Source organism: Sphaeramia orbicularis, chromosome 16, assembly GCF_902148855.1.
Source record: "Sphaeramia orbicularis chromosome 16, fSphaOr1.1, whole genome shotgun sequence".
Lineage (NCBI taxonomy): Eukaryota > Metazoa > Chordata > Actinopteri > Kurtiformes > Apogonidae > Sphaeramia > Sphaeramia orbicularis.
This window is the reverse complement of record NC_043972.1, coordinates 50,573,951-50,591,205: the sequence shown is the minus strand read 5'-3', so window position 1 is coordinate 50,591,205 and position 17,255 is coordinate 50,573,951. Positions and strand designations below refer to the sequence as shown.

Genomic DNA, 17,255 nt, shown 5'->3' with positions numbered 1-17,255 from the left:
TTTTTTTTTTTTTTAATAGACCAAATTCATATAGCAGGGTCAATACTAAGTGTGACATAATGTATAAAGGAGATTCAAGAACTAGCAGTGTTGTAATTAAGACTACCTCATGTGAGACTAGAGTGGACTGAGGCTGGGAAAGACTCAGAACCAGTCACGGAATAAGGACTAAGTGACATTATGGTCTGTCTCAACATAATCATGAGCAAAAACATAACTTAGGAACAACAGTTTATCCCTCATGTCCTGTCTCTTCAATCTCTTCATCAAAACCGGTGCTGCATTAAACACTTCCCTCACTGTTAACTGAAGTACGCAGCCGCAGACCAACTTACTGCACATGGCAAGTAGTTAGCAAATTAATGAAACACAGTACAGCACAGTATACATGACTCATATGCATAGATAATATTTGCAAAATCTTTTCGGGTGAGGGGTGAAGAGTGTTACAGAGCAGAGGTAGATTATTAATATTAGTGTACTAGTTTCACATAGAATCCTAAAGAAAGGTCATGTAAGTACTGATAAAAGTCTTAGTAGCTGAGATGTGGCTGATATCTCCTACAGACACACAGCATCATCTCCAGAACTTTCAAGTTAGAAATGAGTTAGGATATGGACTAGAGCTGCACCTACTGATTGTTCTTGTAATCGATTAATCTATTAATTATTTCACAAAAAATTACAAAAATTAAAAAATAGTAAAAATGCAAAAAATGCATGTCTGAAAATGACAACTTGTCTTTTATTCCAGAACCAGATGAAATAACAACCACAAAAAGTATAAAAGTAAACAACAATAACAAGACTATATGCATAGATAATATGCATAGATAATATTTGCAAAAAAATGCATAAAAATATATATAGATATAAACAACAATAAAGAAGTCAAATGGCATCTACAAACAATATGTGCACTGCAGTCTTCAACACATTTGTATCCAACTTACTATCAACTTAAGATGGAACTAATATAGAACTTTCTGTTGATCCTGACGTCATGTGCATCACTGTAAGTGTCCATGTGGAACACGATGGTGGAACCAATGTTTAGCAGCAATGAAATTAAGCAAACAAAGCTTCAATTCAGGGAAATTGTAATCAAATAACACTTTTAATCAGTTCAAGTCAGTTAACTTAATTATTTCAGCACTAGCTCTAGAACAGAAACTACAAATCTTGAAAATGCCCAGCAACAAGAAGGCTATACTGAAGAAAGACAAAATGTTATTAAGTCGATCAAGAACAATTTGCAACGCCATTTAAAAACTAAAAGAGAATTCCAGAAGTATAGAGTTCAGTTAATCATTTCAGCTCTATTATGGAAGTTCTAAATTTCAGTAATGATGTTAACAAGAAATGTACACCTTTGTTTTTATTAAATTCAAAATAAGCAAAAATAAATAAGGCACGTCAGTGACTGAAATTCATCTCAGAATTCATTAGCTGTCCTTGACCTTTTGTCTTGTATTTCCAAACACTGAATTCCAACCCACGGAGGTTACAGGGGTCACAGGAGGCACTATCTCTATCTGGGTCAGATTTGCATTAGAAGTAGAAGCATATTTTTCCACAGTGCTAAATGTTTCCATTCTAATAATTGTACTCACAGTACTGACTATGAAAAGGCTATGATTGTGTTTTACTGATTAGACAGATGTCCTCCTAAATGCATGTATCCTGAAGAAAGATATTATAGATATTATACTCTCAAAGTATTTATGTTTGAAATAATATGTACATAAAACTAATTATTTCTGATTTATAAAACACAGAAGTGTTTGAAATGGTTGGTTTAAATATGCAAGATAATATAATTTGGTGATGTGAAAATGGCAGTAAAATGGTCTGGATTAATTCATGCCCACATTCTCTTTTCTTGACATACTGTATGTATAAAAAGTGGGTCCCCAGAAAAAAAAAAAAAAAAAAAAAAAAAAAAAAGTCACATTATATGGCATGGTCTTCATAGGCAGATCAGTGTAATTGTGCTCATCGGTCACAAGAAGTCAATCCTGACAAAACCTTACAAACCTATGGCAACTCATTAACCCAGATCTGCAAAAGACTTTAATACTGAAGTTTGACAATAACACCGAGTCCCTTTCAGACATGGAGCTCTAATGTAAACTGTGTGTCTTCCCAGAGTCTTTCCTGTATAAAAGTTATGTCTGACCAGTTAGACTCAAATTTCATTTCGTACTGTTTTCCCTCCTCACAAAACTGCAATGAATGTATTCATTATTTGTCATTTCTATTACAGAAAGAAAACCACAAACTGATCTGAAAGAGATAATTTGAAGTTATTGAGGACAGTCTATTCAATTCAGATCTATGCTGATCATATGGACACACTAGTTTTTTTCTTTGGGATTGACCTCCTGATGAGGTTCAGAGGAATTTAAAGCATCATTCTTTCCTCATATAATTAACTTTTATACAACCACTTCCTCTCATATGCGGTCCTGTCTGAGTAAAGCTAATGGATCCGTCTGAATAAAAACTGTCACTTTAATACAGAGATGAAGTCAGTCATTTAGTCTGGTCTGTGTCTGTAAAGGGCCCCAGGTTCAGTCCCATTCACTCACCATTTTATGTACATTAATAGATGAGTTTTACTGCACAAAATGCACATCTGTAGTGTAATTTTTGAGCAAACCAAAATAAAGACTAAAATACCTGAAATAGCCTGATGCCATACACCATTTGGTGGTATCTTCTACCTAAAGCTTGTCAGTGTAGCATGTGTGCACACATTTTCTACATGGGTAGTCCCAGTGGGCCACAAACCCTCAAACCTGGCATCGTCAACCTGCACAGGATGGACTTTTTTTTTTTTTTTTTATTTCACTGAGTGATTAGGTTTCAGTACAGTCTTTATGCTGAGTTGGACATCTGTTGTGAATTATATGAGAAAAGACTATGTGAGGATAAAAGCTGTGAAATATTATACAGCATTACACACAAGTTAATTTAAGTATAGAATTCCTTGAATGGTTTATGGCTGTGTGGCACAAGCTTAATAGAGCATCTGCTCTCTCTGCTTAAAGTCCTTATATTCTTCAAAACAGAAGTGTATCAAAGTTTCGGTTCAGTTGAGCGCTACACGTAGTCTCCATCCGTCACAGTCACTGTCACACACCTTCACACATCATTCCTCACACTCACTGAGCTGCCTTTTTGTGAACCACTTTTGCTTTTGTTACCAGAAAGCAAATGTTTAATATGTACACATTTTGTCCTTCTCTGTTGTAGTTAATGTAAAAAAAAAAAAAAGATTTAGTGTATATACCTTAGACTTTTATATAGAGCTGCAGCTATTGATTATTTTTGAACTGATTAAACCATCGATTATTTTCTTCAATTTGATTTAATTAAATGATTATTTGAATAGGTGTAAAAATAAATAAATAAATAACGTGAGAAAGACGTGTCTAAAAATGACAAACAGCTTGTCCTTTATTCCAGAACCAGCAACAACAACCACAAAAACTATAAAAGCAAAAGAATAAATGAAAAATATCAATAACAACAGTATAAAAGTATATATAAAAATATCTAATGACATAAACAACAACAAACAAGTCAAACAACATCGACAAACAATATGTGCACTACAGTTTTCTACACATTTGGATCCAACTTACTTACTAACAAGTTAAGATGGAACTAACATACAACTGAAAAAATAAAGACACATATATGTAACTAGAGCGTTACTACCGATATCAAGGGACTGAAGCTAGTAAATGTGCTGTTCCTGTTTTTATCTTCATTTCCCATCATGCAGCGTGGTACTGCGCTTCCAGTCAACTGAGCAACGTGATAGTAAGGCTATTGTCATCCAAAATTACTAACATCTCTCAAAATATTGGTCCTATCAACTTGTCAAGATATTTTATGTAGAGATGGAACTATTCCTCAACTGTAGGGACCAAATTCATCAGTAAAAATGTCTCAGTTTCTCAGAACTATGCAGATACACACACACACACAGATGCTCTGAGACCTTCCAGTGTTATGATATAGATGTTTGTGTGAAAGCATAAAAGTTTAAAGGAGTAAGTGATGGTTCCAATGAAGAAAAATGAGCATTAAGTGAGTATGTTGTTTTTGTTGATCCGGGCGTCATGTGCATCATAATAAGCGTCCATGTGAAACACAACAGTGGAGCCAATGTTTAGAGGCAGCGAAATTAAGGAAACGAAGTTTCAATTCAAGGAAATTATGGATTTTTTTTTTTTTTTTATTGATTTGAGTCAATTAATTGATTAATCATTTCAGCTCTATGTGGAAGAATGAAATTAATTAAAAAAATATAAAATAATATATTAAATAAGAAATCATATATTTTGTACTGGTGGCATACTGTATTTTATCATACTTATCATTCATACTTACCTTTTTACCTCCTTCAGATGAAGTTTGTGTTGCTGAGACAGAGACGGGCCTTAAAAACAATTTTCCCCTAATCTATGCGTGTAATAAATGTCATTTTAATGTCACAATGTTCAGAAGACATATGGCCTTTGAAATATATACCCAATATTTAATTGTGTGACTGTGAGTCAAAAGAATCAATGAAAATGTGTAAAACATCCTTATTAGCTCAACCTCCCTTTCTCACATTGAAACAAGTGGTTCCAGGCACAACAAACCCCAACCCTCGGATGTATTGTAGCTTATTTTAGCATCAGTCCAGCTGATGTCATCATGTCTGTGCGTCTGCTAATGTCAGAATATCAATTGCCTGTATATTTGTGCCAAGTTCGAAGTAAACTGAAACAAAATTAATGTTTTTATAGACTTGTGAAATTCCACCCATTATAAATAAATGGGGAAAAAAAGATTTTAAAATTTATAAAAAAATTTTAACTTTGACCTACCTTTCCCAAAATGTAATGACTTCTATTCTGGGTCACTGGCAATCTATAAACCCAATTTGGTATGAATTCAACCAATTGTTTTGCTGCTAAAATGTTAACAAACAAAGAAACAAAAAAACAAAAAAAAAAACAATACCCCTTGCCTCGGGGGGCGAGGCAATAAATGAGACAGGATCAGTCTCACTAGTGTCATAAATTAATCACATCAATATACTGAATGATATTTAATGACTTTTTACCCAGGGATAGGAAAAAACTTTCATGCACTACATCTTTACACTCTGGAAACTTGTATTTTATACCCAAAACAATAACCCAGAAACAGTGATAATGTGAATAACCTGTGGTCACAGCCTTACTGTGTACAAATAGAAGGCAGCATTTAGCAATAGCTGTGGCTGGACAAGTTTCACTAATAGAAAAATAGAGTAATAGTTGCTTGTTGACCACACTTTGATTGGCAGGTTATGTTCAAGCACTGCGGCACAAAAACAGCACAAAAATGTCAGCCTACATGTGGAAAAAACAGATTCTTACTTCAAAGGCTGTGGGTGATGAGTTGTTTGTGGCGTGTCAGCTGCTGTGTTTGATGTAGCGATGCAGAGACAGACAGACGGACAGATAAACAGACAGGTGAGCTCCTGGACTCTGCCCATCAGGTCTGTGGCCCCTCCCTCAACCCAAACACCCTGTTCACACACTGTGGATGAATAATGATGCACCCATACGATACTGATGCCAGCAATTATTTTCAGTCAACTGCAAACATTTTGCAGGTTTTAACAAAGACACATTTGTTAAACACTCAATTTTCTAAGTACATTCACAACAATGTCCTAAAAACAGCTAATACCTTGCAATATTATCACATTTTTGGTGGGGTTTTTTTGGGGGGTTGTCTGTATGTTTTCTAGTTCTGGTTCTGGTTTCTAGTTCTTACAGGATTCCCATCTGTTGAAATTTTTGGTTCAAAATGCAAATCCTTTCATTTATCCACAGCTACACCATTCTCATTTACAGAGCACTGGCATTCACTGACACAGGGAGTAAATGTAAGACCTCAAATAAATTGTCCTCCTTCTTGCTGATAATAATGAGTAGTTTCTGCAATAATAACATGAAAACTTTAGTTGGAGGACATTTTAGAGGACAGTTTGTGGACAAGAGAGAACAGGGTTTATGTTCAGTTTCAGAGTTTTTAAGTTTTCTCATGTTCTTTATCTTATCCATTCTCCCAGCCCTTTTTCTAACATAACCAAGTTGGTTTTTGTACTGAAAGTTAACTAAATTGTAACCATGGCATCTCCAGTATGAATCAAAAAATACAATGTTTAGCCCGTGCATGACAGGTTCCATGTACACCGAATATATATGATGGGGATATGACTTTCAAAGCCCAGGCACCCCTCAGTCCATGTGATTAAATGAGCGCTCAGGGCCAATAAATGACACACTGATGGACAAAAAAGGGAGAAATGTTGAGTTCATCTCCAAAGTGCTGTATGTATGTGTTTGATTCCACAAGGAAGTCTAGTACATTGATCACTGCTTATTAAACATCCCTGAAATATAGTGAAGGGAAAAAGTTGCATGTCTTCTGCCCAAAGCTTACTGTACACTGGTTTTCATGCCTTTGCTTGGATTAATTTTTCATGTCAAGTAGTGGAATGTGTTTCAAGTGGCAAATTTTATAATTTGGAGAGGGAAAAAAAACTCATCAGATGTCTGCTGATCCCTGAGAAGGAAAACACTGAGAAATGTCGTCCTAGATAACACATCAGCCCAACCCCCTGTTTGCCAAACTGGAGGAGCACTCATGTATCAAACAGCAATCACAAGTGCAGATGCTTTTCTGAGCAGGGAGGTGGTGTGTGCTGTGATGAGGGAGGAAATTCAAGCGTTGTCTGCACAGGACTTGGGGACAGCTTGGGATTTTTTTGGCAGGTTACATGCATGCACACCCACACTCATGCGTTATCACCTTTGACCCATGTTCTGTTTCACCTGCTGTTTAATGAGCTGCGTTTGTCAGCCATGATCAAAACCACCAACCCACATCTTGAACTCCCACCTTTTCCCCATGAAACTCTTCAAAGCATCTCAACCATCAAGACACAGTATGTAAATCCACATTCCATAGGCATCTCTGCTGTATAGCTCAACACCTCCCCCAGACTAAACTGTTCTCATCCATAGATAAATAGATGAAATACTGCTTTAGTCCAGAGGTGAAGGTGATTTTCACCAGCCAAGCTGCAAAGCAGAATCTTTTTTTATATAATTGTTAAAGGTGCGGGAGACTTTCGTGACCAATTTTTCATCAGATCTGTAAAACTTTAGTCATAGCCTAAGTATCACGAATCTGTAAGTCTTTCTGTGATCACTCACCAGAATCTCTTGCATTACGGTGAACAATTTCGAAGTGCCATCCACCATAAACCAACCATGTGTTTACAAACAGAGCCGGGAGGTAATTCGGGCATCTTCTGAATTTTGTTGCAACGTGCACTGAGGGAAAGGGAGGTTTGCGCAGCCGCCTGACAGCAGCAGCGGCAGCGCAACCATATGATATGATACGGACTGAAACAAACACAATGTGTAAACGGCTGAAATGCGGAAACAGCTGGAGGAATATGCATAGAGGGAAGGGAGCTCCTGCCGTTTCCGTCTCGTGTCCGTAGCAGCTGCTGCTGCCAGTAACGCAAGAGATTCAGGTAAGTAATCACAGAAAGACTTACGGATTCATGATACTTTGGCCATGACTGAGGTTTTACAGATCTGATAAAAAATTGGTCACGAAAGTCTCCCACACCTTTAATCATTTAAAGAAACTACACAAAATGTGCTCAACATGAACACATAAGAATATCATTCATTTCCCAACCTCCTCTTCCCACATTTCAGTTCGTCCCATCCAATATATGTGTGAAGGAGTAAACAAATCCTCATGTTAGGAAGACCATATCAAAACAATTTCCACTCACTCCTAAGATGGCATATATTATTTATGCAAGTACCGAGCTGGTTTAGAGCCAGCCAAAAATATTCATAAAAACATTTTCACATCAGTTAGTGAAGATTATTTTAACAATGAATTTCAAATCATCATTTCTTTCAGTTTTTAAAGGAAAGATTTACACTAGATGGCTATTACTAAAAGATATGAGCAGATGAAATCCTATGTCAAAACCATAAGACAAAAATGGTGTTAGATGCAACAAAATGAAAACAATGAGAAAGACTAGAATAACACTGTAGATTAATTCACGCCACATTTAAAGATGTATATTCATATTAGACATGTTTTGTTTTGTAAATATTAGTAAAGAGGTTATGACACCAAAGACAAGGACCATTACAGTGAAAAATAATACAATAAATAATGCAACAAATATATTTACTTTTTCTGATGTTATTGGAGACTTTTGCAGACTCTGACGTGAAGGCATGTATCGTTCTTTGTCTAAAACAAATTACTTCATTGAATATAAAACAGTCCTCATTGACAGTTTTCTCTATTGTCTCTCTTTGGTTCATTTAGATTGTTAATGAATGAATTGATTAATGTAGACTGAAAATTAAAAATGCTCTGGTAAAAATGTTTATGTTTTACTGTGTTTACTATTTATAGGCTCCTAGGTGGACCATAAGTGAAAAACCAAACCAGACTTAAGAAAATGGTGATAAAAACTAAACAAACAAACAAACAAATAAATAACCTACGTAACTCCTCCAGAGTGTCTCTTTTGGGTCACTTTAGCAGGTCCCCAAACCCAGATAAAGGAGGAGGGTTGAAAAAAAAAAACAAGAATTAAACATTCATTTGTAGTTCTAAACATATTTAGGATTTTTTATTATACTTACTTTTTTTCTCCACACCACTACATTGTTCAATAATTGCAGTGCACATTTACAATTATGCAAATTAGGTGATATCATTTAGCTACTTCTGGTGACCTTTAGGACAAACAATAGATATTTTCCTTACTGAGGAGTTGGAAACACTGATGTCTAGCTTCACACTCAAACAGACTCCGGCACAAATTTTATGAATGGAAACAAGCATGCATAAAAACTGATTGTTTAAGCCTGTCAAGTATACAAACATCAGCTCTTAAAGTATTTAATTACAGATTGTCAACATAATTAGCCTCTATGTATTTTAAACACATTTCATTGAAATACTGCTACCATATCTGGAAGGGTTTAAAATAAAGCTTAACATAAAAATAAAAACCTTAACCTTGGTATAAAGATGTCTTGTTTGTATAGTTTAGTCATTTATGAAGACTGTCAGTGTGTGGAGTGGCAGAACAATGTGCAGACTGTCTTATGTGATCACAGTGTTTACATCTAGAAGAATAATGAGGTCAAGTGACACAAACAAGTAGGTCCTACTTGATAAAACTGTGTCAGTGCCATACAGACAAGCATATCTGCTCTTCATACAACACAGTGGGACCATCATGAATGTGAAATGTGAATGTTACAAAGAAAAAGAGTCGTTTCTATCTGACCTGTGTTGTCTTGTCAGAGAGACCTGGTAACAGTCAGTGTTCCTGTGTGTGGTTTGTGCAGGTGAATGTTACCTGATGGAGTGGTCAGACTGGAGTCCATGTGTGAGCATCTGTGTGAAAGGGGCTGGTGTGGACTTTGGCTCCGTACAGGTTCGATCCAAAGCTGTACTGGCCCAGGAACCCGAAAACCTGCAGATGTGTCCAGACCAGGCCTGGGAGTCTCAGACCTGCACTGGTGAGTCTGAGCAAATATCACACCTGATCTGATCTCAGGCTAAATGGATGAAACAATAACATAGAGAGGACAATTGCTTGGTGAATCCATTGGTAAATATCACACATGACAAACATAGTAAGATGAAAACACAGTAAAAGGCACAAAATGATGAAACAAACACACTGTAGGACTGAAACAACATAAAAGATTAAAGCTGATGTGTGGATGTTTGCTACATCTCTGGTTTATAGTGTTTAAATATCTATATTTGTGTGAATGTCAGTTTCCCTTTTAAATTGTATCCCCCTTCTCTCACTGACAACAATTTTTGTATTTTCTTTTTTTGGGGGGGATAAGCTTTAAATATTAGTTGTGCTGTTTTAAACTGAATCTGGACTCAAATCTGGACATGTGATGGCTTGTACTTTCATGTGAACTGTATTAAGTATAAAACTATTGACATGTTAAGCACTCATCAGTGTGTCTTGCCTGGTATTGAGTGAAGGAGGGGCACCATGTTGGATGGTCAGAGCATCACAGGACTAACTCACACAGACACATAGATTCATACCTGCAGGCTGTTTAGTCTTCTGTCCATCTGAACCTGCATGTTTGGGCTGTCAGGAAACTGGAGCAGCACCGTGGACCCACACAGACCCCGTCTCAGTTTAGTGCTGAAAGGACAAGAGTGAGAAGAGGACATGTTTTTTTGGTTCTTTTTTTTTTGTTTTGTTGGGGGTGACAGCTCTAACTAATGAGTCACTATGCTGATGCAGACCCAACCTGGTAGCACTGCTATCATTTCTTTTCCACATGTGTACACTGGGTCAATTGCTGCTCCCTTCGATGGGATTTCACCAGTCAGAACTCCAAACGAAGGAAACCCCCACGCTCATTTACTGCTGTGATCTGTGGAGCTCCCCAGGTGCATTAATCAGCCATTAGAGTGAGGAAGTGCAGCGTGGGTAGTGAATCACCACCATCATCTGCCGTAGCCATAGGCTCAGTGTGCTCCACAGCCCCCACTTCCCTCCTCCTCCTACTTCCCCAGCTACTGTACAGTCACAGGCCCACAGCAGTGTTCTCCAACCTGACCTGGTTTCACAGCAACACCACTCGAGGCACATGGGGGAGGAGTGGCCCAGCTAAGACCAGTGAAGGAGAGGGAGGAGAGCGACGGAGAACAGAGCCTGGGGAGGGAGAGTTATAGCACAGCTGCACACTTTACTGTAGACTAATCCTACAGAGCTTTATTTATTTTTACATGGTTACTTCACAGTAAATGGTGTCATGGGAAAAGAAAAAAAAAAAAGTTTAAATAATGTTAATGTATTAGATGTCACAATTTTAAATGGAATGCTTTATTTATTGATTAGTTTCTTCGATTCAATTAAATAATTACTTGAATAGATGGGGGAAAAAAAGACATGTCTGACAACAAACGACTTGTCCTTTATTCCAGAACCAGCTGAAACAGCAGCCACAAAAAGTATAAAAGTACATTTACATTTATGCATTTGGCATACACTTTTTTCCAAAGCGACTTACAGGGGAAAACCAAAAAAATAAATAAATAAATAAAAATAAAATAAAATAAAATACAAGAATAGATTAAAGACATAAAGCAGCTGTACAATTAAAAACAGTGTCATACAGAACATTAAAAAGCAAAATTATAGACTAAAAAATACAAGAATAGATTAAGAAGACATAAAAAAACAGCTGTACAATTTAAAACAGTGCAATAAAAAATACCAAGTAAAACAACAGAATAACCATAATAAGACATTTGAAATGGAATGTTTGAAAGTGCTAGGACAGGAGGTGCTCTCTGAAGAGCTGGGTCTTCAGGAGCTTCTTGAAGAGGGACGCCCCTGTTCTCATAGTGCTTAGTAGATCATTCCACCAGGAACGACCATCGTTTCAGGAACGACCCATGAAAAGAGCCTGGATTGTCTTGTGCAAGGTTTCAGGACCACCAGACAACATTCCCTAGATGAGCGAAGTGGTCGTGGGGCAACATAAGCTTTTATCAGTGCACCTAAGTTGATAGGAGCAGACCCACTGAGAATTTTGTAGGCTACAATTAATGAGTAAAAGGATGTATAAAAAAAGATCTATCTAGAAATAACAATGACAGTTTAAAAGTATATATAAAAAATATCTATAGATGCACTATAGATCTATAGTGCAGCACTGCAGTCTTCAACACATATGTATCCAACCTACTAACTTGCTAACAACTTAAGGCACTAACATACAACTTAAAAAAATAACAAATGTTTGTATGAAAGGTTTGAAGGAGTAAGTGATGGTTCCAATGAAGAAAAGTGAACATATAGACAGTTTCTACCTTTTTGTCCTCATCTCTTCTGAGCTACACTCCATGTTGTTTGTGTCGATCCTGGCATCATGTGAGTCACAGTAAGTATCTGTGTGAAACATAACAGTGGAACCAATGTTAGAGGCAGCAAAATTAAGGAAACAAAGCTTCAGTTCAGGAAAATTGTAAATGAATACTTTTCTAATCGATTGGAGTCAGTTATTCGGTTAATCTCCACATTTTTGTATTACATTTCCACTGAAAGTCAATATAATTCATAGATTTGAAAATAAATCAGAATGATCAGGTGGGGCATGTTTTAATGTTTTACAAAGGTTTAAGGCTGAGTCTGTAAAATACAGTATAGTGACATATGGCAAAGTTATAGACTTCACTGCTTTGTCCTCTACTCTTCATCGCCTATGGTGGGGAAGGCAGTATTTCAATTATCAGATCTGGGCCTTTCAGTTCAGGGGATATTAACACTCACCCAAAGTAGGTGATTGTTATGCACTTTACCACTGGACATCACCTGCTAAAAAACCAGAAATATTTAAGTCTGTCTGGTGTTACTGTACAAATACGGTAGTGCGACATGTCCATATGTGGGGGCTGGTTGCAGTGTTTAATTCCTCCATGTACTGAAGTGAAATCAACTGTAAATGTACTGTAAAAATACCCAACTGATAAAGAATGCATAGAGATATTTTTGCCATATTTACCAGAGTCAAAAAGTAACAACATACAATTTGTACATCAAAGCAGAAGTCACATTTTTTTCTGTTTAGTGAGTAGGTTTGGTTACGGTGTGGAAGTGATCAAGGAAAACTATTATTAGGACTAGCTGTTTAGAAGAGACATGAACAGTAAAGACAAAATGACAACACTAACAACAAAAACCATCTGATTCTTTTATGTGGTGCTAGTTATTCATTATCTTGGAAGAAAAAAAAATGAAGGTGTTCTCAACTCGGGGGTGGGGGCGTTAAATCACAGTATCTGTGAAATTGAGTGACATTTTTAAAAAGGCTTTTGTTAAAATCCTGACTTCATTTGTGTGCAGTACAATAAAGTAACAGGTTGATTTATGTTTCTTGGTGTGTGATTTCATTGCTGTTTTCATACTGGAGTACCTTATACCAAAGAATCTTTGAGAACACTCTATTATTCTCTCTTTGGCTTTAACACAGTCCCTGACATTTTTTTTGCTTTAGGAGCAACTCTTCCTCTGAGAAATATTTCAGCAATAATAAAACGGCAATCTGCTCCTAAATGTGGTGGGAAGTACCAGCTGATTCAGAGATAACACAATGAAAAAAATGACCTCAGCTGTTGAAACAAAGAAATGATGAGAATGAGGATGTTCCAGCGGCTCACAAATAGTCTCGTGAACGCCTCTAGTAGAGACGAGCTGTGAACAGAAGCGCTGATACTGAACCAGCTCTGGGGATGACACACAGATCTGTCTTTTGTTCAAGGTTAAATACTTCATTTAGGCTCACAGAGCGGGTCTGACTGCTGATTGGCTACACAGGACTCCACAGGGATATCTGGTCATTTACTGCACTGATGCAGATATTGATAAAGTCATAATAATACTAATAGAAAGTCATTAAGCAAAAGCTCTTACTGAAGATTAAAACATTGAACTGGACCCCTGAGTGCATAGGACCTGATACTGATACTATATGACAGCAGCCTATTATAGAGCCATAACCTAATAAGCAGATGCTTATTAATCTGCTGCTCACATGATAAATGTTCCTCTCTGATCACTCCTGTAGTACAGAACATTCTGGATACCACTCAACTGTTTATTATTGTGCTTTCAGGGGGAGAATGTTATGAGTATAAATGGTTCAGCAGCGTCCGTTCAAACTCCAGCCAACCATTCATCTGGTGTCAGCGCTCAGATGGACTCAATGTCACTGGTAAGAACTGGGACATTTACCAAGCAACAACACTTTATATAACAGGTAGCATTCATAATAGTATAAAAACATGCTGTCATGTTGAGTGAGGGAGAGAAAATAGCTTTTACACAGCATTATGATGTCACTGTGAGGTTAACCTTCTACTGAGCTGTACCTCAGATCTGGGCAAATGTAACACTGAGATTTCTTGCTGAAGGCCTTGTATTCCTTGGTTCACTGCACACTATCTTGTACAAAGACAAAGATTTCTTAACTCTGCAAACAAAGTTGAGTGAATGACAGGCTGTGAAGTTCAGTCAAATGCATTCTCAGTCTTTGCATCATAATCTGTTCTTGTAGGTCTCTCCATTAGTATCAACCTGTAATTGGTGACAGACTTGACAAGTTGATCTCTGGCCACCAAAATCTTCATTTCATCCTTGCATCTAACTGAACGTTTTGGACAAATTTGGTGACAATCTGTCAAAGTGTGAGATGTGCCATTTTAAGGGGAACAGGAACTGATTGACCTTATAGAGCTGCATAGTGGATGCATCGGAATATTAATATTGTTAATTAAAAAAGAACAGTCTTATTCCAGTGATCATGAGTCTATCTCAAATATATATTGTAGTTTCCTAAGACTATTTCACTCTGACATTAAGGAACTATTGTCACAGAAACCTTGTGTCAGCCTGACGTTTCCTTTTCTCCAGTGTAAATGCTTGATGTCTCGACCAACGACCAATATTTCAGTTTTTCCTTGATCAGTTGCTCTGTACTTCTATGGCGTTTTGGGAGTTTTGGCTGTCAATTAACCAAGATATCAGCAGGTCTTGACAAGTTTTCAAGCATAAAAAAACTGTTAGATTTTCATATTTTATTTTCAACTTTCAGCACTGAAGGTGTATGTGACTTCCTTGTGAAAGCAGTGAAGGAGGTGGGTGAGGGCAGACTGTAGACTCTGAAGTGTAGAGCTATTCAATGTCTGTAAAACACTCACACACATGCACACACGCCTACAATAAACCTGAGCTGCAGGGAGCCATAGGTGCAGTTTGATTTGAAAATAGAAATCGATGCATCTACCAGAACACAGAGCTGTGTCTGTTCTCTCATGTACTTATATACGTGATGGTTTTGTCTCTGAACTTCAGGAGGCTGTCCTCCCATGAACCCTCCGATGGACAACAGCTCCTGTGACCCCCCCTGTCTCATGCCCAAGTCCTTCTGCAGTGAGGTAAGCTCCTGTTTGTTCACAACATCACAAATCCAACTAACCACAAAATGAAACAAAAGCAAATCTCCTCCAATTGAAGTTGGTTTGTAGACAGAAATGCACAACAAAAGCGCAGTAAAATGAATCAAAACAATAAAGGACATAAAGCCAAAAGCACAAGTCCTGTGGATGAGTGACTCTCAATGTATTTACTGTGACACACTGCCAGAAGAATTGGATTTCAGTGCAACAGGGAATGAGATGATGGCAGCATTGAGATGTTAACCTGCTTTTCCATATTTTCACTCAGCAGCAAAGCATCGCCATCAAGGCTATATGTTTCTGTCCAGCAAACACAGCAGCTGGTAAATTGTAAAGCGATTCCATTTTCATACCAAGAAAATGTGATTTTTATTAATTTGAACATGACAGTGTGTGCCAGCTTAAACAAAAATAGTTTACTTCCACAGAAGCTGGTTTATGTAGCTTTGCTATTGGATTGATTTACAACATTGAATTGGTCCAAGTGTTTTAGAGCTCTTCCATAGTCACACAACCAAAATTCAAGTTTAACAGTTATTTAAGTCTGAAAATCTTGTAATTCTAACGCAGTAAACTTACTGTGTATAAAATGATGATTTAGCATGTTGATATGACTTATAAAATGGATGCCTCTCTCTCGTAGTGGCATGGCAACTGTTGGAGTGCTGACATGTTTAATACCATTCTGACCACCTCAGATGCTGAGCAAACACTTGGTTAAATACCAGTTCTTTTACACACACATTTTCTGCAGCTACAAAAGTGCATAGCATAAGAACTATCAGGCCCTGCCTATCTCAACCCAGTCTGGATCAGGCCAGACCAAGGATAATAACAAGGTGCAAAACCACTGGCAATACTTAACAACAGGAAGGCCAGATTAGAATCTATCACAAAATATCTTAAAAAAAAAAAAAAAAAAAAGCTTCCCCAGTTCTTGAATAAGATTCTCTGGAGAGATGAAACCAAGATTAACTTATACCAGAATGATGGTAAGAGAAAAGTCTTGAGATGGAAAGGAACAGCTCATGATCCAAAGGAGACCATGTCCTCCATGATGGAGGCAGTGATGCATGTATGTCTGCCAGTGGAACTGGGTCACTGGTGTTTATTGATGATGTGATGCTGATAGAAGTAACAGGATGAATTCTGACGCATACAGGGCTATTCTCTCTCCTCAAATTCAGACAAATATTGCTAAACTGATAGGATGATGCTTCCTACTGCAGATGGATGATGACCCAAAACATACTGCAGAGCTTTTGAAGGTAAAGAAATGGGATGTTCTTCAGTGTCCAAATCCGTCACCTGATTTCAACCCAGTAGAGGAGCTTTTCAGTTACTGAAGAATAATTTAAGCGCAGAAAGACCCACAAACAAGCAGCAACCAAAGGTGGCTGTAGCAAAGATAGTTAATGCAAAATGTTTGTTAAATCCCTTGAATTAAAGATGAAAGTCCACACTTCAAATCACTGAAAATTTCATATATGATCTAAATTATAAAAGGGAAGTGGACTTTGTGTGTCTCAGGCATCACACAAAATCCGGAAAGAGCTGACTGCTGCAGTTTGGCAAAATTATGTATATTTGGTGAAGGAAGAGACTAGTGAAAACAGCAAGTTGATGGGACCAGTATTTTGGGAGATATTAGTCATTTTGGAATACAATAGCCTTACAATCATGTTACTGTGCCCAGAATCATAGAATCATCTATGATGTGGGTTACCTAGCAACAGATAAACAATCGGGCCACGCTGCCATGATGTCAGATTTCATATGCAGAAACACACATGCCAGCTGAGAGGTTTTTTAACTGAAAATGCCAGTGGAATTTAAAAAGAAAGTAAAGGAATGAACTGTATCAGAGGATCTAGAACCCGTGGTTCCCCATTGGTCAATGTGCTATAGATTTTATATACAGGTGCAAACTGCATGAAAGTCTGCAAAGTTTAGATGTTTATTACACTTATTTCATCTTCTACTTTCAGTAAGCTTCATAGATATAAAATCATTTATAGGGTACTGTCATTTGAAATTGGCTGTCATGGAATCTACCTATTTAAATTTACACAGATGCCCATGTCCCTCTGTCTCATTTTGAAATAAATGTGTTTGGAATCTGGAAATAAGTGTGG

At 37.2% G+C, this 17,255-nt stretch overlaps 1 protein-coding gene across 4 annotated transcripts in view; it reads left to right on the top strand.

Moving 5' to 3' along the window:
- Positions 1-17,255, top strand: part of thsd7ab (thrombospondin, type I, domain containing 7Ab) — a 277,249-nt gene that overhangs the window by 249,970 nt on the left and 10,024 nt on the right. For all 4 annotated transcript variants that reach the window (XM_030157281.1, XM_030157284.1, XM_030157282.1 and 1 more), the window contains 3 exons: positions 9,468-9,641; positions 13,779-13,877; positions 15,017-15,099. In XM_030157281.1, coding sequence (XP_030013141.1) covers positions 9,468-9,641; positions 13,779-13,877; positions 15,017-15,099 — 356 coding nt within the window. The remainder of the gene's footprint in view (positions 1-9,467; positions 9,642-13,778; positions 13,878-15,016; positions 15,100-17,255) is intronic.